Consider the following 23,810-nt stretch of genomic DNA (forward strand, 5'->3'; position numbering starts at 1 on the left):
TCTTTGCTCTCTCTCCACCATCTTTCTTCCCCTCTCTCCTCTTTCTTTCCTCGTTCTGGCCATGTTTACTCCACTTTCTTTCCTCTCACATTCCCCTTTGATCCCTACCTGTTTCTTCTTTTTCCTTTTTCTTTTATCTTTCTGTCCTCTCTTTGCCCTCTCTCCACCCTCTCTCTTCCCCTCTCTTCTCTTTCTTTCCTCGTTCTGTCCATGCTTTTTCCACTTTCTTTCCTCTCTCAGTCCCCTTTGATTCCTACTTGTTTCTTTTTTTTCCTTTTTCTTTTATCTTTTTCTCCTCTCTCTGCCCTCCCTCCTCCTTCTTTCTTTTCCTCTATCCTCTTTCTTTCCTCGTTTAGTCCCTGCTCTTTTCACTTTCTTTCCTCTCACATTCCCCTTTGATCCCAACCTGTTTCTTCTTTTTCCTTTTTCTTTTATCTTTCTGTCCTCTCTTTGCCCTCTCTCCACCCTCTTTCTTCCCCTCTCTTCTTTTTCTTTACTCGTTCTGTCCATGCTCTTTCAACTTTCTTTCCTCTCACATTCCCCTTTGATCCCTACCTGTTTTTTTTCCTTTTTCTTTTATCTTTCTGTCCTCTCTTTGCCCTTTCTCCACCATCTTTCTTCCCCTCTCTCCTTTTTCTTTCCTCGTTGTGTCCATGTTCACTCCACTTTCTTTCCTCTCTCATTCCCCTTTGATCCCTACCTGTTTCTTTTTTTTCCTTTTTGCTTATCTTTCTCTCTTCTCTCTGCCCTCTCTCCACCCTCTTTCTTCCCCTCTCTCCTCTTTCTTTCCTCGTTCTATCTATGCTCTTTCCAAATTCTTTCCTCTCTCATTCATTCCCCTTTGATCCCTACCTGTTTCTTTTTTATCCCTTTCTCTTTTATCTTTTTCTCCTTTCTTTGCCCTTTCTCCTCCTTCTTTTTCCCTTGTCTTCTTTTTCTTTCCTCGTGCTGTCCAAGTTCTTTCCACTTTCTTTCCTCTCACATTCCCTTTTGATCCCTACCTGTTTCTTTCTTTTCCTTTTTCTTTTACCTTTCTGTCCTCTCTTTGCTCTCTCTCCACCATCTTTCTTCCTCTCTCTCTTCTTCCTTTCCTCGTTTTGTCCATGCTCTTTCCACTTTCTTTCCTTTCACATTCTCCTTTGATCCCTACCTGTTTCTTTTTTTTCCCTTTCTCTTTTATCTTTTTCTCCTTTCTTTGCTCTTTCTCCTCCTTCTTTTTCCCTTGTCTTCTTTTTCTTTCCTCGTTCTGTCCAAGTTCTTTCCACTTTCTTTCCTCTCACATTCCCCTTTGATCCCAACCTGTTTCTTCTTTTTCCTTTTTCTTTTATCTTTCTGTCCTCTCTTTGCTCTCTCTTCACCATCTTTCTTCCTCTCTCTCCTCTTCCTTTCCTCGTTATGGCCATGTTCACTCCTCTTTCTTTCCTCTCTCATTTTCCATTGATTCCAACCTGTTTATATTTGTTCCTTTTTGTTTTATCTTTCTCTCTTTTCTCTGCCCTCTCTCCTCCTTCTTTTTCCCCTCTCTCCTCTTTCTTTCCTCGTTCTGTTCATGCTCTTTCCACTTTTTTTCCTCTCTCATTCCCCTTTGATCCCTACCTGTTTCTTTTTTTTCCTATTTTTTTATCTTTCTCTCCTCTCTTTGCCCTCTCTCCTCCTTCCCTTTTCCCCTTTCTCCTCTTTCTTTCCTCGTTCTGTCCATGTTCTTTCCACTTTCTTTCCTCTCCCATTCCATTTCCATTCCTACTTATTTATTTTTTTCCTTTCCTTTAATCCTTCTCTCCTCTCTTTGCCCTCTCTCCTCCATCCTTTTTCCACTCTCTCCTCTTTTTTTCGTCGCTCTGTCCATGCTCATTCCACGTTCTTTCCTCTCTCATTCTCCTTTAATATTTATCTGTTCCTTTTTTTCCTTTTCGTTTATATTTCTCTCCTCTTTCTGTCCTCCTTCCTCCTTTTTTTTATCGTCTCTCCTCTTTCTTTCATCGTTCTGTCCATGCTCTTTCCACTTTTTTTCCTCTCTCGTTCCCTATCCATTCCTACTTAGTTCTCTTTTTTCCCTTTCTTTTTTTTCTTTCTGTCTTCTTTCTCTGATCGTTTCTTCCTCTTCTCTTCCTCTTTTTTTCCTTTTTCTTTTATCTTTCTGTCCTCTCTTTGCTCTCTCTCCACCATCTTTCTTCCCCTCTCTCCTCTTTCTTTCCTCGTTCTGGCCATGTTTTCTCCACTTTCTTTCCTCTCACATTCCCCTTTGATCCCTACCTGTTTCTTCTTTTTCCTTTTTCTTTTATCTTTCTGTCCTCTCTTTGCCCTCTCTCCACCCTCTCTCTTCCCCTCTCTTCTCTTTCTTTCCTCGTTCTGTCCATGCTTTTTCCACTTTCTTTCCTCTCTCAGTCCCCTTTGATTCCTACTTGTTTCTTTTTTTTCCTTTTTCTTTTTTTTTTTCTCCTCTCTCTGCCCTCCCTCCTCCTTCTTTCTTTTCCTCTATCCTCTTTCTTTCCTCGTTTAGTCCCTGCTCTTTCCACTTTCTTTCCTCTCACATTCCCCTTTGATCCCAACCTGTTTCTTCTTTTTCCTTTTTCTTTTATCTTTCTGTCCTCTCTTTGCCCTCTCTCCACCCTCTTTCTTCCCCTCTCTCCTCTTTCTTTCCTCGTTCTATCTATGCTCTTTCCAAATTCTTTCCTCTCTCATTCATTCCCCTTTGATCCCTACCTGTTTCTTTTTTTCCTTTTTCTTTTATTTTTCTCTCCTCTGTTTGCCTTCTCTCCTCCTTCTTTTTTCCCCTCTTTTCTATTTCTTTCCTCGTTCTGTCCATGTTCTTTCCACTTTCTTTCCTCTCTCATTGCCCGTTCATCCCTACCGGTTTCTTCTTTTTCCTTTTTTTTTTATCTTTCTCTCCTCTCTCTTCCCTCTCTCCTCCTTATTTTTTCCCTTGTCTCCTCTTTCTTTCCTCGTTCTATCCATGCTCTTTCCAAATTCTTTCCTCTCTCATTCATTCCCCTTTGATCCCTACCTGTTTCTTTTTTTTCCTTTTTCTTTTACCTTTTTCTCCTTCTTTTGCCCTGTCTCCTCCTTCTTTTTTCCCTTGTCTCCTTTTTCTTTCCTCGTTCTGTCCAAGTTCTTTCCACTTTCTTTCTTCTCTCATTCCCCTTTGATCCCAACCTGTTTCTTTTTTTCCTTTTTCTTTTATCTTTTTCTCCTCTCTTTGCCTTCTCTCCTCCTTCTTTTTTCCCCTCTTTTCTATTTCTTTCCTCGTTCTGTCCATGTTCTTTCCACTTTCTTTCCTCTCTCATTGCCCGTTCATCCCTACCGGTTTCTTCTTTTTCCTTTTTTTTTATCTTTCTCTCCTCTCTCTTCCCTCTCTCCTCCTTATTTTTTCCCTTGTCTCCTCTTTCTTTCCTCGTTCTATCCATGCTCTTTCCAAATTCTTTCCTCTCTCATTCATTCCCCTTTGATCCCTACCTGTTTCTTTTTTTTCCTTTTTCTTTTACCTTTTTCTCCTTCTTTTGCCCTGTCTCCTCCTTCTTTTTTCCCTTGTCTCCTTTTTCTTTCCTCGTTCTGTCCAAGTTCTTTCCACTTTCTTTCTTCTCTCATTCCCCTTTGATCCCAACCTGTTTCTTTTTTTCCTTTTTCTTTTATCTTTTTCTCCTCTCTTTGCCTTCTCTCCTCCTTCTTTTTTCCCCTCTCTTCTTTTTCTTTCCTCGATCTGTCCATGTTCTTTCCACTTTCTTTCCTCTCTCATTCCCTTTCCATTCCTACTTATATCTTTTTTTTCCTTTCTCTTTAATCTTTCTCTTCTCTCTTTGCCCTCTCTCCTCCTTCTTTTTTCCACTCTCTCCTCTTTCTTTCCTCGTTCTGTCCATGCTCTTTCCAATTTCTTTCCTCTCTTATTCATTCCCTTTTGATTCCTACCTGTTTTTTTTCCTTTTTCTTATATCTTTTTGTCCTCTCTCTGCCCGCTCTCCACCCTCTTTCTTCCCCTCTCTCGATTTTCTTTCCTAATTCTGTTCAAGTTCTTTCCTCTTTCTTTCCTCTCACATTCCGCTTTGATCCCTACCTGTTTCTTCTTTTTCGTTTTTCTTTTATCTTTCTGTCCTCTCTTTGCCCTCTCTCCACCCTCTTTCTTCCCCTCTCTTCTCTTTCTTTCCTCGTTCTGTCCATGCTCTTTCCACTTTCTTTCCTCGCTCATTCCCCTTTGATTCCTACTTGTCTCTTTTTTTTCCTTTTTCTTTTATCTTTTTCTTTTCTCTCTGCCCTTTCTCCTCCTTCTTTTTTCCCTTGTCTTCTTTTTCGTTCCTCGTTCTATCCAAGTTCTTTCCACTTTTTTTCCTCTCACATTCCCCAATAATCCCTACCTGTTTCTTTTTTTTCCTTTTTCTTTTGCCTCTCTGTCCTCTCTTTGCTCTCTCTCCACCATCTTTCTTCCCCTCTCTCCTCTTTCTTTCCTCGTTATGGCCATGTTCACTCCTCTTTCTGTCCTCTCTCATTTTCCATTGATTCCAACCTGTTTATATCTGTTCCTTTTTGTTTTATCTTTCTCTCTTTTCTCTGCCCTTCCTCCTCCTTCTTTCTTTTCCTCTCTCCTCTTTCTTTCCTCGTTTTGTCCATGCTCTTTCCACTTTCTTTCCTCTCACATTCTCCTTTGATCCCTACCTGTTTCTTTTTTTTCCCTTTCTCTTTTATCTTTTTCTCCTTTCTTTGCCCTTTCTCCTCCTTCTTTTTCCCTTGTCTTCTTTTTCTTTCCTCGTTCTGTCCAAGTTCTTTCCACTTTCTTTCCTCTCACATTCCCCTTTGATCCCAACCTGTTTCTTCTTTTTCCTTTTTCTTTTATCTTTCTGTCCTCTCTTTGCCCTCTCTCCACCATCTTTCTTCCTCTCTCTCCTCTTCCTTTCCTCGATCTGTCCATGTTCTTTCCACTTTCTTTCCTCTCTCATTCCCTTTCCATTCCTACTTATATCTTTTTTTTCCTTTCTCTTTAATCTTTCTCTTCTCTCTTTGCCCTCTCTCCTCCTTCTTTTTTCCACTCTCTCCTCTTTTATTCCTCGTTCTGTCCATGCTCTTTCCAATTTCTTTCCTCTCTTATTCATTCCCCTTTGATTCCTACCTGTTTTTTTTCCGTTTTCTTATATCTTTTTGTCCTCTCTCTGCCCGCTCTCCACCCTCTTTCTTCCCCTCTCTCGATTTTCTTTCCTAATTCTGTTCAAGTTCTTTCCTCTTTCTTTCCTCTCACATTCCGCTTTGATCCCTACCTGTTTCTTCTTTTTCGTTTTTCTTTTATCTTTCTGTCCTCTCTTTGCCCTCTCTCCACCCTCTTTCTTCCCCTCTCTTCTCTTTCTTTCCTCGTTCTGTCCATGCTCTTTCCACTTTCTTTCCTCGCTCATTCCCCTTTGATTCCTACTTGTCTCTTTTTTTTCCTTTTTCTTTTATCTTTTTCTTTTCTCTCTGCCCTTTCTCCTCCTTCTTTTTTCCCTTGTCTTCTTTTTCGTTCCTCGTTCTATCCAAGTTCTTTCCACTTTTTTTCCTCTCACATTCCCCAATAATCCCTACCTGTTTCTTTTTTTTCCTTTTTCTTTTGCCTCTCTGTCCTCTCTTTGCTCTCTCTCCACCATCTTTCTTCCCCTCTCTCCTCTTTCTTTCCTCGTTATGGCCATGTTCACTCCTCTTTCTGTCCTCTCTCATTTTCCATTGATTCCAACCTGTTTATATCTGTTCCTTTTTGTTTTATCTTTCTCTCTTTTCTCTGCCCTTCCTCCTCCTTCTTTCTTTTCCTCTCTCCTCTTTCTTTCCTCGTTTTGTCCATGCTCTTTCCACTTTCTTTCCTCTCACATTCTCCTTTGATCCCTACCTGTTTCTTTTTTTTCCCTTTCTCTTTTATCTTTTTCTCCTTTCTTTGCCCTTTCTCCTCCTTCTTTTTCCCTTGTCTTCTTTTTCTTTCCTCGTTCTGTCCAAGTTCTTTCCACTTTCTTTCCTCTCACATTCCCCTTTGATCCCAACCTGTTTCTTCTTTTTCCTTTTTCTTTTATCTTTCTGTCCTCTCTTTGCCCTCTCTCCACCATCTTTCTTCCTCTCTCTCCTCTTCCTTTCCTCGATCTGTCCATGTTCTTTCCACTTTCTTTCCTCTCTCATTCCCTTTCCATTCCTACTTATATCTTTTTTTTCCTTTCTCTTTAATCTTTCTCTTCTCTCTTTGCCCTCTCTCCTCCTTCTTTTTTCCACTCTCTCCTCTTTTATTCCTCGTTCTGTCCATGCTCTTTCCAATTTCTTTCCTCTCTTATTCATTCCCCTTTGATTCCTACCTGTTTTTTTTCCGTTTTCTTATATCTTTTTGTCCTCTCTCTGCCCGCTCTCCACCCTCTTTCTTCCCCTCTCTCGATTTTCTTTCCTAATTCTGTTCAAGTTCTTTCCTCTTTCTTTCCTCTCACATTCCCCTTTGATCCCTACCTGTTTCTTCTTTTTCGTTTTTCTTTTATCTTTCTGTCCTCTCTTTGCCCTCTTTCCACCCTCTTTCTTCCCCTCTCTTCTCTTTCTTTCCTCGTTCTGTCCATGCTCTTTCCACTTTCTTTCCTCGCTCATTCCCCTTTGATTCCTACTTGTCTCTTTTTTTTCCTTTTTCTTTTATCTTTTTCTTTTCTCTCTGCCCTTTCTCCTCCTTCTTTTTTCCCTTGTCTTCTTTTTCGTTCCTCGTTCTATCCAAGTTCTTTCCACTTTTTTTCTTCTCACATTCCCCAATGATCCCTACCTGTTTCTTTTTTTTCCTTTTTCTTTTGCCTCTCTGTCCTCTCTTTGCTCTCTCTCCACCATCTTTCTTCCCCTCTCTCCTCTTTCTTTCCTCGTTATGGCCATGTTCACTCCTCTTTCTGTCCTCTCTCATTTTCCATTGATTCCAACCTGTTTATATCTGTTCCTTTTTGTTTTATCTTTCTCTCTTTTCTCTGCCCTTCCTCCTCCTTCTTTCTTTTCCTCTCTCCTCTTTCTTTCCTCGTTTTGTCCATGCTCTTTCCACTTTCTTTCCTCTCACATTCTCCTTTGATCCCTACCTGTTTCTTTTTTTTCCCTTTCTCTTTTATCTTTTTCTCCTTTCTTTGCCCTTTCTCCTCCTTCTTTTTCCCTTGTCTTCTTTTTCTTTCCTTGTTCTGTCCAAGTTCTTTCCACTTTCTTTCCTCTCACATTCCCCTTTGATCCCAACCTGTTTCTTCTTTTTCCTTTTTCTTTTATCTTTCTGTCCTCTCTTTGCCCTCTCTCCACCATCTTTCTTCCTCTCTCTCCTCTTCCTTTCCTCGTTCTGTCCATGCTCTTTCCACTTTCTTTCCTTTCACATTCCACTTTGATCCCTACCTGTTTTTTTTCCTTTTTCTTTTATCTTTCTGTCCTCTCTTTGCCCTCTTTCCACCCTCTTTCTTCCCCTCTCTTCTCTTTCTTTCCTCGCTCTGTCCATGCTCTTTCCACTTTCTTTCCTCTCTCATTCCCCTTTGATTCCTACTTGTTTCTTTTTTTTCCTTTTTCTTTTATCTTTTTCTCCTCTCTCTGCCCTCCCTGCTCCTTCTTTTTTTTCCTCTCTCCTCTTTCTTTCCTCGTTTTGTCAATGCTCTTTCCACTTTCTTTCCTCTCACATTCCCCTTTGATCCCAACGTGTTTCTTCTTTTTCCTTTTTCTTTTATCTTTTTCTCCTCTCTCTTCCCTCCCTCCTCCTTCTTTCTTTTCCTCTATCCTCTTTTTTCCTCGTTTAGTCCCTGCTCTTTCCAATTTCTTTCCTCTCACATTCCCCTTTGATCCCAACCTGTTTCTTCTTTTTCCTTTTTCTTTTATCTTTCTGTCCTCTCTTTGCCCTCTCTCCACCCTCTTTCTTCCCCTCTCTTCTTTTTCTTTCCTCGTTTTGTCCATGCTCTTTCTACTTTCTTTCCTCTCTCATTCCCCTTTGATCCCTACCTGTTTCTTTTTTTTCCTTTTTGCTTATCTTTCTCTTTTCTCTTCGCCCTCTCTCCACCCTCTTTCTTCCCCTCTCTCCTTTTTCGTTCCTCGTTCTATCCAAGTTTTTTCCACTTTTTTTCCTCTCACATTCCCCAATGATCCCTACCTGTTTCTTTTTTTTCCTTTTTCTTTTGCCTTTCTGTCCTCTCTTTGCTCTCTCTCCACCATCTTTCTTTTCCTCTATCCTCTTTTTTCCTCGTTTAGTCCCTGCTCTTTCCACTTTCTTTCCTCTCACATTCCCCTTTGATCCCAACCTGTTTCTTCTTTTTCCTTTTTCTTTTATCTTTCTGTCCTCTCTTTGCCCTCTCTCCACCCTCTTTCTTCCCCTCTCTTCTTTTTCTTTCCTCGTTTTGTCGATGCTCTTTCTACTATCTTTCCTCTCTCATTCCCCTTTGATCCCTACCTGTTAATTTTTTTCCTTTTTGCTTATCTTTCTCTTTTCTCTTCGCCCTCTCTCCACCCTCTTTCTTCCCCTCTCTCCTTTTTCGTTCCTTGTTCTATCCAAGTTTTTTCCACTTTTTTTCCTCTCACATTCCCCAATGATCCCTACCTGTTTCTTTTTTTTCCTTTTTCTTTTGCCTTTCTGTCCTCTCTTTGCTCTCTCTCCACCATCTTTCTTCCCCTCTCTCCTCTTTCTTTCCTCGTTCTGTCCATGTTCTTTCCACTTTCTTTCCTCTCTCATTCCCCTTTGATTCCTACTTGTTTCTTTTTTTTCCTTTTTCTTTTATCTTTTTCTCCTCTCTCTGCCCTCCCTCCTCCTTCTTTCTTTTCCTCTCTCCTCTTTCTTTCCTCGTTTTGTCCATGCTTTTTCCACTTTCTTTCCTCTCTCATTCCCTTTTGATCCCTACCTGTTTCTTTTTTTCCATTTTGTTTTTTTTTCTCTCCTCTCTCTGCTTTTTCTCCACCCTCTTTCTTCCCCTCTCTCTATTTTCGTTCCTTGTTCTGTCCATGTTCTTTCCACTTTCTTTCCTCTCTCATTCCCCTTTGATTCCAACCTGTTTCTTTTTATTTCTTTTTGTTTTATCTTTCTCTTTTCTCTTCGCCCTCTCTCCTCCTTCTTTTTTCCCCTCTCTCCTTTTTCTTTCCTCGTTCTGTTCATGCTCTTTCCACTTTCTTTCCTCTCTCATTCCCCTTTGATTCCTACTTGTTTCTTTTTTTTCCTTTTTCTTTTATCTTTTTCTCCTCTCTCTGCCCTCCCTCCTCCTTCTTTCTTTTCCTCTCTCCTCTTTCTTTCCTCGTTTTGTCCATGCTTTTTCCACTTTCTTTCCTCTCTCATTCCCTTTTGATCCCTACCTGTTTCTTTTTTTCCATTTTGTTTTTTTTTCTCTCCTCTCTCTGCTATTTCTCCACCCTCTTTCTTCCCCTCTCTCTATTTTCGTTCCTTGTTCTGTCCATGTTCTTTCCACTTTCTTTCCTCTCTCATTCCCCTTTGATTCCAACCTGTTTCTTTTTATTTCTTTTTGTTTTATCTTTCTCTTTTCTCTTCGCCCTCTCTCCTCCTTCTTTTTTCCCCTCTCTCCTTTTTCTTTCCTCGTTCTGTTCATGCTCTTTCCACTTTCTTTCCTCTCTCATTCCCCTTTGATCCCTACCTGTTTCTTTTTTTTCCTTTTTGCTTATCTTTCTCTCTTCTCTCTGCCCTCTCTCCACCCTCTTTCTTCCCCTCTCTCCTCTTTCGTTCCTCATTCTATCCATGCTCTTTCCAAATTCTTTCCTCTCTCATTCATTCCCCTTTGATCCCTACCTGTTTCTTTTTTTCCTTTTTCTTTTACCTTTTTCTCCTTCTTTTGCCCTATCTCCTCCTTCTTTTTTCCCTTGTCTCCTTTTTCTTTCCTCGTTCTGTCCAAGTTCTTTCCACTTTCTTTCTTCTCTCATTCCCCTTTGATCCCAACCTGTTTCTTTTTTTTCCTTTTTCTTTTATCTTTCTCTCCTCTCTTTGCCTTCTCTCCTCCTTCTTTTTTCCCCTCTCTTCTATTTCTTTCCTCGTTCTGTCCATGCTCTTTCCACTTTCTTTCCTTTCACATTCCACTTTGATCCCTACCTGTTTTTTTTCCTTTTTCTTTTATCTTTCTGTCCTCTCTTTGCCCTCTTTCCACCCTCTTTCTTCCCCTCTCTTCTCTTTCTTTCCTCGCTCTGTCCATGCTCTTTCCACTTTCTTTCCTCTCTCATTCCCCTTTGATTCCTACTTGTTTCTTCTTTTTCCTTTTTCTTTTATCTTTCTCTCCTCTCTCTTCCCTCTCTCCTCCTTCTTTTTTCCCTTGTCTCCTCTTTCGTTCCTCATTCTATCCATGCTCTTTCCAAATTCTTTCCTCTCTCATTCATTCCCCTTTGATCCCTACCTGTTTCTTTTTTTTCCTTTTTCTTTTACCTTTCTGTCCTCTCTTTGCTCTTTCTCCACCATCTTTCTTCCTCTCTCTCCTCTTCCTTTCCTCGTTCTGTCCATGCTCTTTCCACTTTCTTTCCTTTCACATTCCACTTTGATCCCTACCTGTTTTTTTTCCTTTTTCTTTTATCTTTCTGTCCTCTCTTTGCCCTCTTTCCACCCTCTTTCTTCCCCTCTCTTCTCTTTCTTTCCTCGCTCTGTCCATGCTCTTTCCACTTTCTTTCCTCTCTCATTCCCCTTTGATTCCTACTTGTTTCTTTTTTTTCCTTTTTCTTTAATCTTTCTCTTCTCTCTTTGCCCTCTCTCCTCCTTCTTTTTCCACTCTCTCCTCTTTCTTTCCTCGTTCTGTCCATGCTCTTTCCAATTTCTTTCCTCTCTTATTCATTCCCCTTTGATCCCTACCTGTTTTTTTTCCTTTTTCTTGTATCTTTTTGTCCTCTCTCTGCCCGCTCTCCACCCTCTTTCTTCCCCTCTCTCCATTTTCTTTCCTAATTCTGTTCAAGCTCTTTCCACTTTCTTTCCTCTCACATTCCCCTTTGATCCCTACCTGTTTCTTTTTTTTCCTTTTTCTTTAATCTTTCTCTCCTCTCTTTGCCCTCTCTCCTCCTTCTTTTTCCCACTCTCTCCTCTTTCTTTCCTCGTTCTGTCCATGCTCTTTCCACTTTCTTTCCTCTCTCATTCCCCTTTGATTCCTACTTGTTTCTTTTTTTTCCTTTTTCTTTTATCTTTTTCTCCTCTCTCTGCCCTCCCTCCTCCTTCTTTTTTTTCCTCTCTCCTCTTTCTTTCCTCGTTTTGTCCATGCTCTTTCCACTTTCTTTCCTCTCACATTCCCCTTTGATCCCAACGTGTTTCTTATTTTTCCTTTTTCTTTTATCTTTTTCTCCTCTCTCTTCCCTCCCTCCTCCTTCTTTCTTTTCCTCTATCCTCTTTTTTCCTCGTTTAGTCCTTGCTCTTTCCACTTTCTTTCCTCCCTCATTCCCCTTTGATTCCAACCTGTTTCTTTTTATTTCTTTTTGTTTTATCTTTCTCTTTTCTCTTCGCCCTCTCTCCTCCTTCTTTTTTCCCCTCTCTCCTTTTTCTTTCCTCGTTCTGTTCATGCTCTTTCCACTTTCTTTCCTCTCTCATTCCCCTTTGATTCCTACTTGTTTCTTTTTTTTCCTTTTTCTTTTATCTTTTTCTCCTCTCTCTGCCCTCCCTCCTCCTTCTTTCTTTTCCTCTCTCCTCTTTCTTTCCTCGTTTTGTCCATGCTTTTTCCACTTTCTTTCCTCTCTCATTCCCTTTTGATCCCTACCTGTTTCTTTTTTTCCATTTTGTTTTTTTTTCTCTCCTCTCTCTGCTATTTCTCCACCCTCTTTCTTCCCCTCTCTCTATTTTCGTTCCTTGTTCTGTCCATGTTCTTTCCACTTTCTTTCCTCTCTCATTCCCCTTTGATTCCAACCTGTTTCTTTTTATTTCTTTTTGTTTTATCTTTCTCTTTTCTCTTCGCCCTCTCTCCTCCTTCTTTTTTCCCCTCTCTCCTTTTTCTTTCCTCGTTCTGTTCATGCTCTTTCCACTTTCTTTCCTCTCTCATTCCCCTTTGATCCCTACCTGTTTCTTTTTTTTTCCTTTTTGCTTATCTTTCTCTCTTCTCTCTGCCCTCTCTCCACCCTCTTTCTTCCCCTCTCTCCTCTTTCGTTCCTCATTCTATCCATGCTCTTTCCAAATTCTTTCCTCTCTCATTCATTCCCCTTTGATCCCTACCTGTTTCTTTTTTTTCCTTTTTCTTTTACCTTTTTCTCCTTCTTTTGCCCTATCTCCTCCTTCTTTTTTCCCTTGTCTCCTTTTTCTTTCCTCGTTCTGTCCAAGTTCTTTCCACTTTCTTTCTTCTCTCATTCCCCTTTGATCCCAACCTGTTTCTTTTTTTTCCTTTTTCTTTTATCTTTCTCTCCTCTCTTTGCCTTCTCTCCTCCTTTTTTTTTCCCCTCTCTTCTATTTCTTTCCTCGTTCTGTCCATGTTCTTTCCACTTTCTTTCCTCTCTCATTGCCCGTTGATCCCTACCGGTTTCTTCTTTTTCCTTTTTCTTTTATCTTTCTCTCCTCTCTCTTCCCTCTCTCCTCCTTCTTTTTTCCCTTGTCTCCTCTTTCGTTCCTCATTCTATCCATGCTCTTTCCAAATTCTTTCCTCTCTCATTCATTCCCCTTTGATCCCTACCTGTTTCTTTTTTTTCCTTTTTCTTTTACCTTTTTCTCCTTCTTTTGCCCTATCTCCTCCTTCTTTTTTCCCTTGTCTCCTTTTTCTTTCCTCGTTCTGTCCAAGTTCTTTCCACTTTCTTTCTTCTCTCATTCCCCTTTGATCCCAACCTGTTTCTTTTTTTTCCTTTTTCTTTTATCTTTCTCTCCTCTCTTTGCCTTCTCTCCTCCTTCTTTTTTCCCCTCTCTTCTTTTTCTTTTCTCGATCTGTCCATGTTCTTTCCACTTTCTTTCCTCTCTCATTCCCTTTCCATTCCTACTTATTTCTTTTTTTTCCTTTTTCTTTAATCCTTCTCTCCTCTCTTTGCCCTCTCTCCTCCTTCTTTTTTCTACTCTCTCCTCTTTCTTTCCTCGTTCTGTCCATGCTCTTTCCAATTTCTTTCCTCTCTTATTCATTCCCCTTTGATCCCTACCTGTTTTTTTCCTTTTTCTTATATCTTTTTGTCCTCTCTCTGCCTGCTCTCCACCCTCTTTCTTCCCCTCTCTCCATTTTCTTTCCTAATTCCGTTCAAGTTCTTTCCACTTTCTTTCCTCTCACATTCCCCTTTGATCCCTACCTGTTTCTTCTTTTTCGTTTTTCTTTTATCTTTCTGTCCTCTCTTTGCCCTCTCTCCACCCTCTTTCTTCCCCTCTCTTCTCTTTCTTTCCTCGTTCTGTCCATGCTCTTTCCACTTTCTTTCCTCTCTCATTCCCCTTTGATTCCTACTTGTTTCTTTTTTTTCCTTTTTCTTTTATCTTTTTCTTTTCTCTCTGCCCTTTCTCCTCCTTCTTTTTTCTTTTGTCTTCTTTTTCGTTCTTCGTTCTATCCAAGTTCTTTCCACTTTCTTTCCTCTCACATTCCCCTCTGATCCCTACCTGTTTCTTCTTTTTCCTTTTTCTTTTATCTTTCTGTCCTCTCTTTGCCCTCTCTCCACCCTCTTTCTTCCCCTCTCTTCTCTTTCTTTCCTCGCTCTGTCCATGCTCTTTCCACTTTCTTTCCTCTCTCATTCCCCTTTGATTCCTACTTGTTTCTTTTTTTTCCTTTTTCTTTAATTTTTCTCTCCTCTCTTTGCCCTCTCTCCTCCTTCTTTTTTCCACTCTCTCCTCTTTCTTTCCTCGTTTAGTCCATGCTCTTTCCAATTTCTTCCCTCTCTTATTCATTCCCCTTTGATCCCTACCTGTTTTTTTTCCTTTTTCTTTTATCTTTTTGTCCTCTCTCGTCCCGCTCTCCACCCTCTTTCTTCCCCTCTCTCCATTTTCTTTCCTAATTCTGTTCAAGCTCTTTCCACTTTCTTTCCTCTCACATTCCCCTTTGATCCCTACCTGTTTCTTCTTTTTCGTTTTTCTTTTATCTTTCTGTCCTCTCTTTGCCCTCTCTCCACCCTCTTTCTTCCCCTCTCTTCTCTTTCTTTCCTCGCTCTGTCCATGCTCTTTCCACTTTCTTTCCTCTCTCATTCCCCTTTGATTCCTACTTGTTTCTTTTTTTCCTTTTTCTTTTATCTTTTTCTCCTCTCTCTGCCCTCCTTCCTCCTTCTTTCTTTTCCTCTCTCCTCTTTCTTTCCTCGTTTTGTCCATGTTCTTTCCACTTTCTTTCCTCTCTCATTCCCCTTTGATTCCTACTTGTTTCTTTTTTTCCTTTTTCTTTTATCTTTTTCTCCTCTCTCTGCCCTCCCTCCTCCTTCTTTTTTTCCTCTCTCCTCTTTCTTTCCTCGTTTTGTCCATGCTTTTTCCACTTTCTTTCCTCTCTCATTCCCTTTTGATCCCTACCTGTTTCTTTTTTTCCATTTTGTTTTTTTTTCTCTCCTCTCTCTGCTTTTTCTCCACCCTCTTTCTTCCCCTCTCTCTATTTTCGTTCCTTGTTCTGTCCATGTTCTTTCCACTTTCTTTCCTCTCTCATTCCCCTTTGATTCCAACCTGTTTCTTTTTATTTCTTTTTGTTTTATCTTTCTCTTTTCTCTTCGCCCTCTCTCCTCCTTTTTTTTTCCCTTCTCTCCTTTTTCTTTCCTCGTTCTGTTCATGCTCTTTCCACTTTCTTTCCTCTCTCATTCCCCTTTGATTCCTACTTGTTTCTTTTTTTTCCTTTTTCTTTTATCTTTTTCTCCTCTCTCTGCCCTTCCTCCTCCTTCTTTCTTTTCCTCTCTCCTCTTTCTTTCCTCGTTCTGTCCAAGTTCTTTCCACTTTCTTTCCTCTCACATTCCCCTTTGATCCCTACCTGTTTCTTTTTTTCCATTTTGTTTTTTTTTCTCTCCTCTCTCTGCTTTTTCTCCACCCTCTTTCTTCCCCTCTCTCTATTTTCGTTCCTTGTTCTGTCCATGTTCTTTCCACTTTCTTTCCTCTCTCATTCCCCTTTGATTCCAACCTGTTTCTTTTTATTTCTTTTTGTTTTATCTTTCTCTTTTCTCTTTGCCCTCTCTCCTCCTTCTTTTTTCCCCTCTCTCCTTTTTCTTTCCTCGTTCTGTTCATGCTCTTTCCACTTTCTTTCCTCTCTCATTCCCCTTTGATTCCTACCTGTTTCTTTTTTTTCCTTTTTCTTTTATCTTTTTCTCCTCTCTCTGCCCTTCCTCCTCCTTCTTTCTTTTCCTCTCTCCTCTTTCTTTCCTCGTTTTGACCATGCTTTTTCCACTTTCTTTCCTCTCACATTCCCCTTTGATCCCTACCTGTTTCTTTTTTTTCCCTTTCTCTTTTATCTGTTTCTCCTTTCTTTGCCCTTTCTCCTCCTTCTTTTTCCCTTGTCTTCTTCTTCTTTCCTCGTTCTGTCCAAGTTCTTTCCACTTTCTTTCCTCTCACATTCCCTTTTGATCCCTACCTGTTTCTTTCTTTTCCTTTTTCTTTTACCTTTCTGTCCTCTCTTTGCTCTTTCTCCACCATCTTTCTTCCTCTCTCTCCTCTTACTTTCCTCGTTCTGTCCATGCTCTTTCCACTTTCTTTCCTTTCACATTCCACTTTGATCCCTACCTGTTTTTTTTCCTTTTTCTTTTATCTTTCTGTCCTCTCTTTGCCCTCTTTCCACCCTCTTTCTTCCCCTCTCTTCTCTTTCTTTCCTCGCTCTGTCCATGCTCTTTCCACTTTCTTTCCTCTCTCATTCCCCTTTGATTCCTACTTGTTTCTTTTTTTCCTTTTTCTTTAATATTTCTCTCCTCTCTTTGCCCTCTCTCCTCCTTCTTTTTTCCACTCTCTCCTCTTTCTTTCCTAATTCTGTTCAAGCTCTTTCCACTTTCTTTCCTCTCACATTCCCCTTTGATCCCTACCTGTTTCTTCTTTTTCGTTTTTCTTTTATCTTTCTGTCCTCTCTTTGCCCTCTCTCCACCCTCTTTCTTCCCCTCTCTTCTCTTTCTTTCCTCGCTCTGTCCATGCTCTTTCCACTTTCTTTCCTCTCTCATTCCCCTTTGATTCCCACTTGTTTCTTTTTTTTCCTTTTTCTTTAATCTTTCTCTCCTCTCTTTGCCCTCTCTCCTCCTTCTTTTTTCCACTCTCTCCATTTTCTTTCCTAATTCTGTTCAAGCTCTTTCCACTTTCTTTCCTCTCACATTCCCCTTTGATCCCTACCTGTTTCTTCTTTTTCGTTTTTCTTTTATCTTTCTGTCCTCTCTTTGCCCTCTCTCCACCCTCTTTCTTCCCCTCTCTTCTCTTTCTTTCCTCGCTCTGTCCATGCTCTTTCCACTTTCTTTCCTCTCTCATTCCCCTTTGATTCCCACTTGTTTCTTTTTTTTCCTTTTTCTTTAATCTTTCTCTCCTCTCTTTGCCCTCTCTCCTCCTTCTTTTTTCCACTCTCTCCTCTTTCTTTCCTCGTTCTGTCCATGCTCTTTCCAATTTCTTTCCTCTCTTATTCATTCCCCTTTGATCCCTACCTGTTTTTTTTCCTTTTTCTTATATCTTTTTGTCCTCTCTCTGCCCGCTCTCCACCCTCTTTCTTCCCCTCTCTCCATTTTCTTTCCTAATTCTGTTCAAGCTCTTTCCACTTTCTTTCCTCTCACATTCCCCTTTGATCCCTACCTGTTTCTTCTTTTTCGTTTTTCTTTTATCTTTCTGTCCTCTCTTTGCCCTCTCTCCACCCTCTTTCTTCCCCTCTCTTCTCTTTCTTTCCTCGCTCTGTCCATGCTCTTTCCACTTTCTTTCCTCTCTCATTCCCCTTTGATTCCCACTTGTTTCTTTTTTTTCCTTTTTCTTTAATCTTTCTCTCCTTTCTTTGCCCTCTCTCCTCCTTCTTTTTCCCACTCTCTCCTCTTTCTTTCCTCGTTCTGTCCATGCTCTTTCCACTTTCTTCCCTCTCTCATTCCCCTTTGATTCCTACTTGTTTCTTTTTTTTCCTTTTTCTTTTATCTTTTTCTCCTCTCTCTGCCCTCCCTCCTCCTTCTTTTTTTTCCTCTCTCCTCTTTCTTTCCTCGTTTTGTCCATGCTCTTCCCACTTTCTTTCCTCTCACATTCCCCTTTGATCCCAACGTGTTTCTTATTTTTCCTTTTTCTTTTATCTTTTTCTCCTCTCTCTTCCCTCCCTCCTCCTTCTTTCTTTTCCTCTATCCTCTTTTTTCCTCGTTTAGTCCCTGCTCTTTCCACTTTCTTTCCTCTCACATTCCCCTTTGATCCCAACCTGTTTCTTCTTTTTCCTTTTTCTTTTATCTTTCTGTCCTCTCTTTGCCCTCTCTCCACCCTCTTTCTTCCCCTCTCTTCTTTTTCTTTCCTCGTTCTGTCCATGCTCTTTCCACTTTCTTTCCTCTCTCATTCCCCTTTGATCCCTACCTGTTTCTTTTTTTTCCTTTTTGCTTATCTTTCTCTCTTCTCTCTGCCCTCTCTCCACCCTCTTTCTTCCCCTCTCTCCTTTTTCGTTCCTCGTTCTATCCAAGTTTTTTCCACTTTTTTTCCTCTCACATTCCCGAATTATCCCTACCTGTTTCTTTTTTTTCCTTTTTCTTTTGCCTTTCTGTCCTCTCTTTGCTCTCTCTCCACCATCTTTCTTCCCCTCTCTCCTCTTTCTTTCCTCGTTCTGTCCATGTTCTTTCCACTTTCTTTCCTCTCTCATTCCCCTTTGATTCCTACTTGTTTCTTTTTTTTCCTTTTTCTTTTATCTTTTTCTCCTCTTTCTGCCCTCCCTCCTCCTTCTTTCTTTTCCTCTCTCCTCTTTCTTTCCTCGTTTTGTCTATGCTTTTTCCACTTTCTTTCCTCTCTCATTCCCTTTTGATCCCTACCTGTTTCTTTTTTTCCATTTTGTTTTTTTTTCTCTCCTCTCTCTGCTTTTTCTCCACCCTCTTTCTTCCCCTCTCTCTATTTTCGTTCCTTGTTCTGTCCATGTTCTTTCCACTTTCTTTCCTCTCTCATTCCCCTTTGATTCCAACCTGTTTCTTTTTATTTCTTTTTGTTTTATCTTTCTCTTTTCTCTTCGCCCTCTCTCCTCCTTCTTTTTTCCCCTCTCTCCTTTTTCTTTCCTCGTTCTGTCCAAGTTCTTTCCACTTTCTTTCTTCTCTCATTCCCCTTTGATCCCAACCTGTTTCTTTTTTTTCCTTTTTCTTTTATCTTTCTCTCCTCTCTTTGCCTTCTCTCCTCCTTCTTTTTTCCCCTCTCTTCTTTTTCTTTTCTCGATCTGTCCATGTTCTTTCCACTTTCTTTCCTCTCTCATTCCCTTTCCATTCCTACTTATTTCTTTTTTTTCCTTTTTCTTTAATCTTTCTCTCCTCTCTTTGCCCTCTCTCCTCCTTCTTTTTTCCACTCTCTCCTCTTTCTTTCCTCGTTCTGTCCATGCTCTTTCCAATTTCTTTCCTCTCTTATTCATTCCCCTTTGATCCCTACCTGTTTTTTTCCTTTTTCTTATATCTTTTTGTCCTCTCTCTGCCCGCTCTCCACCCTCTTTCTTCCCCTCTCTCCATTTTCTTTCCTAATTCCGTTCAAGTTCTTTCCACTTTCTTTCCTCTCACATTCCCCTTTGATCCCTACCTGTTTCTTCTTTTTCGTTTTTCTTTTATCTTTCTGTCTTCTCTTTGCCCTCTCTCCACCCTCTTTCTTCCCCTCTCTTCTCTTTCTTTCATCGTTCTGTCCATGCTCTTTCCACTTTCTTTCCTCTCTCATTCCCCTTTGATTCCTACTTGTCTCTTTTTTTTCCTTTTTTTTTTATCTGTTTCTTTTCTCTCTGCCCTTTCTCCTCCTTCTTTTTTCTTTTGTCTTCTTTTTCGTTCTTCGTTCTATCCAAGTTCTTTCCACTTTCTTTCCTCTCACATTCCCCTCTGATCCCTACCTGTTTCTTCTTTTTCGTTTTTCTTTTATCTTTCTGTCCTCTCTTTGCCCTCTCTCCACCCTCTTTCTTCCCCTCTCTTCTCTTTCTTTCCTCGCTCTGTCCATGCTCTTTCCACTTTCTTTCCTCTCTCATTCCCCTTTGATTCCTACTTGTTTCTTTTTTTTCCTTTTTCTTTAATTTTTCTCTCCTCTCTTTGCCCTCTCTCCTCCTTCTTTTTTCCACTCTCTCCTCTTTCTTTCCTCGTTTAGTCCATGCTCTTTCCAATTTCTTCCCTCTCTTATTCATTCCCCTTTGATCCCTACCTGTTTTTTTTTCCTTTTTCTTTCATCTTTTTGTCCTCTCTCGTCCCGCTCTCCACCCTCTTTCTTCCCCTCTCTCCATTTTCTTTCCTAATTCTGTTCAAGCTCTTTCCACTTTCTTTCCTCTCACATTCCCCTTTGATCCCTACCTGTTTCTTCTTTTTCGTTTTTCTTTTATCTTTCTGTCCTCTCTTTGCCCTCTCTCCACCCTCTTTCTTCCCCTCTCTTCTCTTTCTTTCCTCGCTCTGTCCATGCTCTTTCCACTTTCTTTCCTCTCTCATTCCCCTTTGATTCCTACTTGTTTCTTTTTTTCCTTTTTCTTTTATCTTTTTCTCCTCTCTCTGCCCTCCCTCCTCCTTCTTTCTTTTCCTCTCTCCTCTTTCTTTCCTCGTTTTGTCCATGCTCTTTCCACTTTCTTTCCTCTCACATTCCCCTTTGATCCCAACCTGTTTCTTCTTTTTCCTTTTTCTTTTATCTTTCTGTCTTCTCTCTGCCCTCTCTCCACCCTCTTTCCTCCCCTCTCTTCTTTTTCTTTCCTTGTTCTGTCCAAGTTCTTTCCACTTTCTTTCCTCTCACATTCCTCTTTGATCCCTACCTGTTTCTTTCTTTTTCTTTTTCTTTTACCGTTCTGTCATCTCTTTGCTCTCTCTCCACCATCTTTCTTCCCCTCTCTCCTCTTTCTTTCCTCGTTCTCGCCATGTTCACTCCACTTTCTTTCCTCTCTCATTCCCCAGTGATTCCAACCTGTTTCTTTCTTTTCCTTTTTCTTTTACCTTTCTGTCCTCTCTTTGCTCACTTTCCACCATCTTTCTTCCCCTCTCTCCTCTTCCTTCCCTCGTTCTGGCCATGTTCACTCCACTTTCTTTCCTCTCTCACTCCCCATTGATTCCAACCTGTTTCTTTTTTTTCCTTTTTGTTTTATCTTTCTCTCCTCTCTCTTCCCTCTCTCCTCCTTTTCTTCCCCTCTCTCTATTTTCGTTCCTTGTTCTGTCCATGTTCTTTCCACTTTCTTTCCTCCCTCATTCATTCCCCTTTGATCCCTACCTGTTTCTTTTTTTTCCTTTTTCTTTTATCTTTCTGTCCTCTCTTTGCCCTCTCTCCTCTTTCTTTCTTCCCCTCTCTCCTCTTTCTTCCCTCGTTTTGTCTTCGTTCTTTCCACTTTCTCTCCTCTTTCATTCCTCGCTCATCCCTACTTTTTTCTCTTTTTTTCTTTTTCTTTTCATTTTTCTTTTATCTCTCTCTTCTTTTTCTGTTCTCTCTTTTTCTTCTTTTTTTCCTCACTCTCCTCTTTCTTTCTGTCCTGTTTCCTTCCTTCTTCTTCCCTCTTTCTTTTTTTTTATTATTTCTGTCATCTTTCTTTACTCTTTACTCTCTGTTTCTCCTTTTTTCCCCTTTTTCGTCCTCGTTTTCTCTTTCTTTCCTCATTCATATCTCTCTCTGTCCTTACCTTTCCACCTCTTGGCTCTTTCCTTTATACTCTGTTCTTATTATTTTTCCTGTTTGATTCCTTATTTCTCCGTCTTTCTTTCTCCCTCTTTCTTTTTTTTATGTCCTCATTCTTTTCTTTTTGTTTCCTCTCTCATTCCTCTTTCCTTTCTTCTCTTATCCTCTTCATTTCTTTTTTCTTTTTCTCCTTGTCCTCTTTCCTTCCTATTTCTTTTCTAAACCCTTCACTTGTTTTTCCTTTTCTTTCTTTCTTTTGTTATCGTTCTTTCATCTTTCTTTCCTGTTTTTTAATCTTTCTTGTCTTTTTTCTCCTTTTTTCTGTAATCATTTCTTCCCTCCTCTATTGTCTTCTTTCCTTTTTCTGTCATCTTTCTGTCCTCTTTTTTTTCTTTTTCTTACCTCTTTCTTTCCAACTCTCTTCCTTTTTATATCCTTTTTCTTTATTATTTCTTTCTTCTTTCTTTCCTCTATCCTTGTTCTTTCTTTCTCCTATTTCGTCTTTTTTCGGTCCACGTTCTTCGAAGTTTCTTTCCTCTTTCATTCCTCTTTCCTCCTTTTTCCATCCTACTTTTTTCTTTTTTCTGTCCTTCGTCTTTTTTCTCTCTTTGCTCTTTCTTTTCTTTCTTTTTCTTTTTTTCCTCCTCGTTCCTCTCTCTTTCTTTTTCCTTTCCTTGTTCTTTCTACTTTATTTTCTTTCTCATACCTCTTTCCTTCCTCTTTTCATCCTACTTCTTTCCTTTTTGTGACATTCGCCTTTTTCCCCTCTTTGTGACATACAATTAAGAAACTCTCCTTTACAAAGATAGTTTGCAACGATAAAAACACTGTTACAGTCGGTCGTTCAAAAGGGAAAACTGAAAAAATCAAAACAGAATTAAAAAGGATGTGATTAATGGTTCGAAGAAGTCATACTAGGAATACAAAATTACATTATTGGGAATACAAAATTACCCAATAATCAACGTTCAGCATCGGCACTTTAGCTCAGACTATTTATTTTGATTTACGTAAACACCAATTGATCCAATATAGCCTCCCCCCTATCAGACTAGCAACTGAGAATTGGGCAGCCGTGATCTAAACTGCCATGAGTGCGCAAAGTAAGATTCGCTCTTGCTGCATTCTGCTGCCCGGTTTTAAGCAGGATGGATTTGTGACAACGGACTGTGAATGTGACTTTCTTTCCCCTTTTTCCTCTCTCTTTCCTCTATCTTTCCTACTTTTAACTCTTTCCTTCCTACTTTAGTCCTCTCTCTTTCCGTTTCTCCCTTATCTTTCTGTCCTCTATCCTTTCTCTCTCATTCTCCTTTTCTTCCATTTTTCCTATTTCTTTCTTTTTTCTCTTTGTTTCTATTCTTTTCCTCTCTTTATTCCTTTCTAGTTTCGTCTTCCTTTTTTTCTTTTATTTTCCCTCTTTCTTTCCTTTCCCTTTTTTTTCTTTTTGCTTTCAGTCCTCTTTTTTCTCTCACCTTCTTCTTTCTTTCCCCCTCTTTCCTCTCTTTTTCCTCTATCTTTCCCACTTTCTAACTCTTTCCTTCCTACTTTAGTCCTATTTTTTTCCTTTTTCTCTTATTTTTCTGTCCTCTTTCTTATCGTTTTCTTTTTTCTTTCGGTCCTCTTTCTTTCCTCTCTCCTTCCTTTTTCTTCCCCCTCTTTCTCCCTTCTCTCCTTTTTCTCTCCTTCTTTTTTCCCCCTCGTTTCGCTTTCTGTCGTGTTTCTGTCTTTGTTTCTTCCAATTCCTTTCCTCTCTTATTCTTCTTTTCTCATTTCACTTTTTTTCCTTTTGATTCCTTTTTCTTTTTCTCCCTTTATTTCTTTTTCTTGCCTACTTTTTTCCTCGTTTTTTTTTCACCCTCTTCCTTTTATTTCTTTCCTTTTTTTTTCTTTCTTTCTTTTTCTTTCCACTTTCTGTTGTCATTATTTACTCTTTCATTTCACGTTCCTTTCAATTTCTTTGATCTTTCTTTTTCCTACTTTTTTCCTTTTTCTTTCCTCCTTCTTTCCTTTTTCTGTCTTATTTCTTTCTGTTTTCGTTTTTCTCACTGTCCTTTTTTCTTTCTAGTTTTTTCCTGTTTCTTTCTTTTTTTCTTTATTATGTCTTTTTTCTTTCCTCTTTCTTTCTTCTTTCTTTCCCCCTTTTTTGTCTTTCTTTCCTTCTTCTGTGCTCCTTATTTCCATTTTATTTTCTCATTCGTTCCTCTCACCTTCCTCTTCCCTTCCTACCTCTTTCCTGTTTTTCTTTAATTTTCTTTTTGTTCTCTTTTTCTTCTTTCTCTCCTTTCTCTGTCTTCCCCCTCTTTCCCTTTTTCTTTCTTCCTGCTTGTTTCTTTTATCGTTCTTTCCTCTATCTTTCCACTTTTCCCCACTTTTCCCCTGTCTCCTATTTCTTTCTTTCACCCTCTTTCCTTTTTCTCTCCTTGTTCCTTTTTCTTTCTTCTTTTTGTTATCGCTCTTTTCTCTCTCTTTTCACTTTCTTTCCTCTTTTGCTCTTTCTTTCTTTTTCCCTTTCTATTTTTTTTCTTTTTCTTTGAATTTTCCTTTCCACTTTTCTTTTCTTTGAATTTCTCTCTTTCCTTCCCTTTTTTCCCACTTTCTTTTTTCCCACTTTTTTCCCACTTTCCCACTTTTCATTTGTGTTCTTTTTCTCTTGTTATCGCTTCCCAGCTACCGATTACTTGTAGTTATTGACTTGTAGTCATTTCTGCTGTGATTTCTTTTGCAGCGGTACAGACACTTTGTTCTCCCAAATATTTTTTGTTTTCATTACCGTATTTTATTTCTCATTTCACCTTCCTCTTTCTGTCTACCACAGTGCTCTTCAATTCCCTGTCTCTACCGTTTAATTCCTCAACGTTAATATCTGCTGCTCTATTTGTTTCTTTTGTCATGTTTAATTTTATTTTTCCTTTGGGTTTAGGAACATCATTACCGTCATTTTTCATTTGCTCTTTTCTGATTTTTTCCCTCACCTCTGTTTTGATTTATTTTGTTTGTCTTTTTTTCTTTTCTTGTATCTCTCAATGGCACAACTTTTTTTAAATTTTCAGTTTCTTTTATCACATATTGTCTTAAACTTTCCAGCCTTTTTACCCGTTTATTGATTATTTTCACTACATTTATAAGGTTTCCTCTCTAATAAGGTAGATTCCTCACTGTTGTTCCTTTTTAAAACTTCCTTTGATATCTTCCAACTCTGGGTCCAATTTTATATAACTTTAACATAGTTCAAGCACTATTCATCTTTTGTTTTGTGGTATCATCTGTTTTTCTTAATAGCTTAAGAACTCTTGTTGTT

The 23,810-nt window shown here is 39.6% G+C and overlaps 2 protein-coding genes and 1 non-coding gene across 3 annotated transcripts in view; 1 reads left to right on the plus strand and 2 right to left on the minus strand.

The window, feature by feature from the left end:
- LOC135693400 (uncharacterized) overlaps window positions 1-23,810 on the plus strand; it is a 38,017-nt gene that overhangs the window by 11,761 nt on the left and 2,446 nt on the right. The gene's annotated exons all lie outside the window — the stretch shown is intronic.
- On the minus strand, window positions 761-5,084 carry LOC148958943 (uncharacterized). Its single transcript, XM_089111113.1, has 3 exons — window positions 4,692-5,084; window positions 3,466-3,726; window positions 761-2,227 (listed from the first exon to the last, which is right to left on the minus strand). Exons 1-3 carry the CDS (start codon window positions 5,076-5,078, stop codon window positions 2,024-2,026), a joined length of 852 nt encoding a protein of 283 aa, XP_088967239.1. The 5' UTR covers window positions 5,079-5,084; the 3' UTR covers window positions 761-2,023.
- Window positions 16,537-17,713, minus strand: LOC148958944 (uncharacterized). Its single transcript, XM_089111114.1, has 3 exons — window positions 17,630-17,713; window positions 16,805-16,860; window positions 16,537-16,636 (listed from the first exon to the last, which is right to left on the minus strand). The coding sequence occupies exons 1-3, from the start codon at window positions 17,711-17,713 to the stop codon at window positions 16,537-16,539; spliced, it is 240 nt and encodes a 79-aa protein (XP_088967240.1).

Source organism: Rhopilema esculentum, chromosome 11 (assembly GCF_057945365.1).
Source record: "Rhopilema esculentum isolate cy_ngs chromosome 11, ASM5794536v1, whole genome shotgun sequence".
NCBI classification, from domain to species: Eukaryota; Metazoa; Cnidaria; class Scyphozoa; order Rhizostomeae; family Rhizostomatidae; genus Rhopilema; species Rhopilema esculentum.

Bases quoted from the DNA above. Each gene is read 5' to 3' on its own strand.
- LOC148958943 (XM_089111113.1), bottom strand. From the start codon at position 5,078: ATGAATAAGAGAGGAAAGAAATTGGAAAGAGCATGGACAGAACGAGGA. The intron at 3,727-4,691 runs AAAGAAAGGAGA...AGGGAATGAGAG, and splicing joins AAAGAAGGAGGAGAAAGGGC to AGGAAAGAAAGTGGAAAGAA. The intron at 2,228-3,465 runs AAAAAGAAACAG...GGAATGTGAGAG, and splicing joins AAGGTAAAAGAAAAAGGAAA to GAAAGAAAGTGGAGAAAACA.
- LOC148958944 (XM_089111114.1), bottom strand. From the start codon at position 17,713: ATGAGAGAGGAAAGAAAGTGGAAAAAGCATAGACAAAACGAGGAAAGA. The intron at 16,861-17,629 runs GCAGAAAGAGGA...AAAAGATAAAAG, and splicing joins AGAAAGAAGGAGGAGGGAGG to AAAAAGGAAAAAAAAGAAAC. The intron at 16,637-16,804 runs GTGGAAAGAGCA...GAGCATGGACAG, and splicing joins GGAATGAGAGAGGGAAGAAA to AGCGAGGAAAGAAAGAGAAG.